The 1,540-nt window shown below is 58.8% G+C and overlaps 1 protein-coding gene across 1 annotated transcript; it reads left to right on the top strand.

Moving 5' to 3' along the window:
* Positions 1 to 443: 443 nt before the first annotated feature.
* ETH_00025060 (uncharacterized protein) lies at positions 444 to 1,446 on the top strand (the record flags this gene model as incomplete). Its single annotated transcript, XM_013379251.1, is given in 2 exon segments — positions 444 to 1,299; positions 1,311 to 1,446. Coding segments are annotated over 2 exon segments (992 nt in total), but the record flags the coding sequence as incomplete, so codon positions are not given.
* Between the last annotated feature and the right edge of the window lie 94 nt (positions 1,447 to 1,540).

Raw genomic sequence — 1,540 nt, 5'->3', positions numbered from 1 at the left:
TTTTTGCTTATTTAATTTTCTCTTTTTATTTATTTTTGTTTATTTTATTGTCTCCCTTTACGCGCTTTTTGCTTCTTCATTCCCCGTTGCTTTGTCTTCTCTTCGTTTCGTAAATTGCTGCTGCTGCTGCTGCTGTTGCTGCTGCTGCTGCTGTTGCAGCTGTTGCTGATCTTGATTTGTGTTTTTTGTTCGGTTTCTTCAGGTATCGGCAGACACAATAATTCAAAGCTACACTACTATGCCTCCAGGCAAGGGCTTAGGGTTTAGGGTTTAGGGTTTAGGGTTTAGGGTTTAGGGTTTAGGGCGGGTTTGGCTGTGGAGAAGGCCGGACTGACGGTTTGTGTGTGGGCTCGAGGGTTTAGGGTTTAGAGAGGCTCTGTGTGTCCAGGGTTAAGGGTTGAGGGTTCAGGGTTTAGGGTTTAGGGTTTAGGGTTTGAGCGCAGGGTGGGACTGGGACGCGTATCAGCGTGAGGAGGAGGAGGCGGCGCAGCGGAAGCGTTCTCGAGGGGAGGCCGCAGCAGCAGCGGCAGCAGCAGCAGCAGCAGCAGCTGGGGGCCGGAAGCGGCGCGCAGCAGCAGCAGCAGGAGTTGCGCTGCTTGCTGCTGCTGCTCGCGTGGAGGAAGAGGAGGGTTTGTGCGGGGCGGTGGGAACGCCGACGAAGCCCGCAGCAGCAGCAGCAGCAGCAGCAGCAGGGGCGGGCGGCGCGGTGCCGCCGCCCGCAGCAGCAGCAGCAGCAGCAGCAGCAAAACACGGAGTGGACTACTACTATAAAGGAGGCCGCAGAGTTGTTCTTGCAAGAACTCCTCCGTTGGTGAAGCAAAGAAGAGGAGAACTTCTTGCTGCTACTTTGGGACTAAGTCCTTTGGATGATCCTTGGATGGCTGCTGCAGTGGGGCTGCTGCCTGCTGCTGCAGCGCAGCAGCAGCAGCAACAGCAGCAGGGCGCGGCAGAGCGCGAGGCGCTGCTGCAGCAACGCAGGGAGCAGCAGCAACTCAGCGGCCTCCTCAATGGCTTCTCCGGCCAGTGGCTTTTCATGCTGCAGTCCCTCGTGCTGCCGCGCAGCAAGCTGCTGCAGCTGCTGCTGCCGGTGCCGCTGGATTTGCTGCACAACCCCACAAGTCTCTTTGCCCCGCTGCCGCCGCTGCTGTCCCCTTTGCTGCTGACGGAGCTCGCCGTGCTGCACCAAAACCCTGCTGCTGCAGCACATTTGCTGGCAGCAAATTTGCTGCTGCACCGCATAGGAGACACAATTGCTGTCAGGGCCCTCGACCCTGCCCAGAAGCGCCTCGCCTTCAAAGAGTCTCCTCCAGAAACCAGCAGCAGCAGCAGCAGCAGCAGGCAGCAGAGGAGCAACAAGGGAAAGTCCACACCAAACGAACCGACACACCCAGGTGCGCCTCCTCCTGCTGCTCTTCTTCCTGCTGCTGCTGCTGCTGCTGCTGCTGATCGCCTCTTGCTGCTGCTGCTGCTCCTTTGCCGCGGCGGACTGTTCCCTGCGGAAGGGGAGGAGGCGCTGCTGCTGCTGCTGTGCTGCTGGTGC

Source organism: Eimeria tenella, genomic scaffold (assembly GCF_000499545.2).
Source record: "Eimeria tenella Houghton genomic scaffold, Eth_scaff1645, whole genome shotgun sequence".
NCBI lineage: Eukaryota > Apicomplexa > Conoidasida > Eucoccidiorida > Eimeriidae > Eimeria > Eimeria tenella.
Note: the sequence above shows the minus strand (reverse complement) of the source record. Positions and strands in the feature narration are given on the sequence as shown.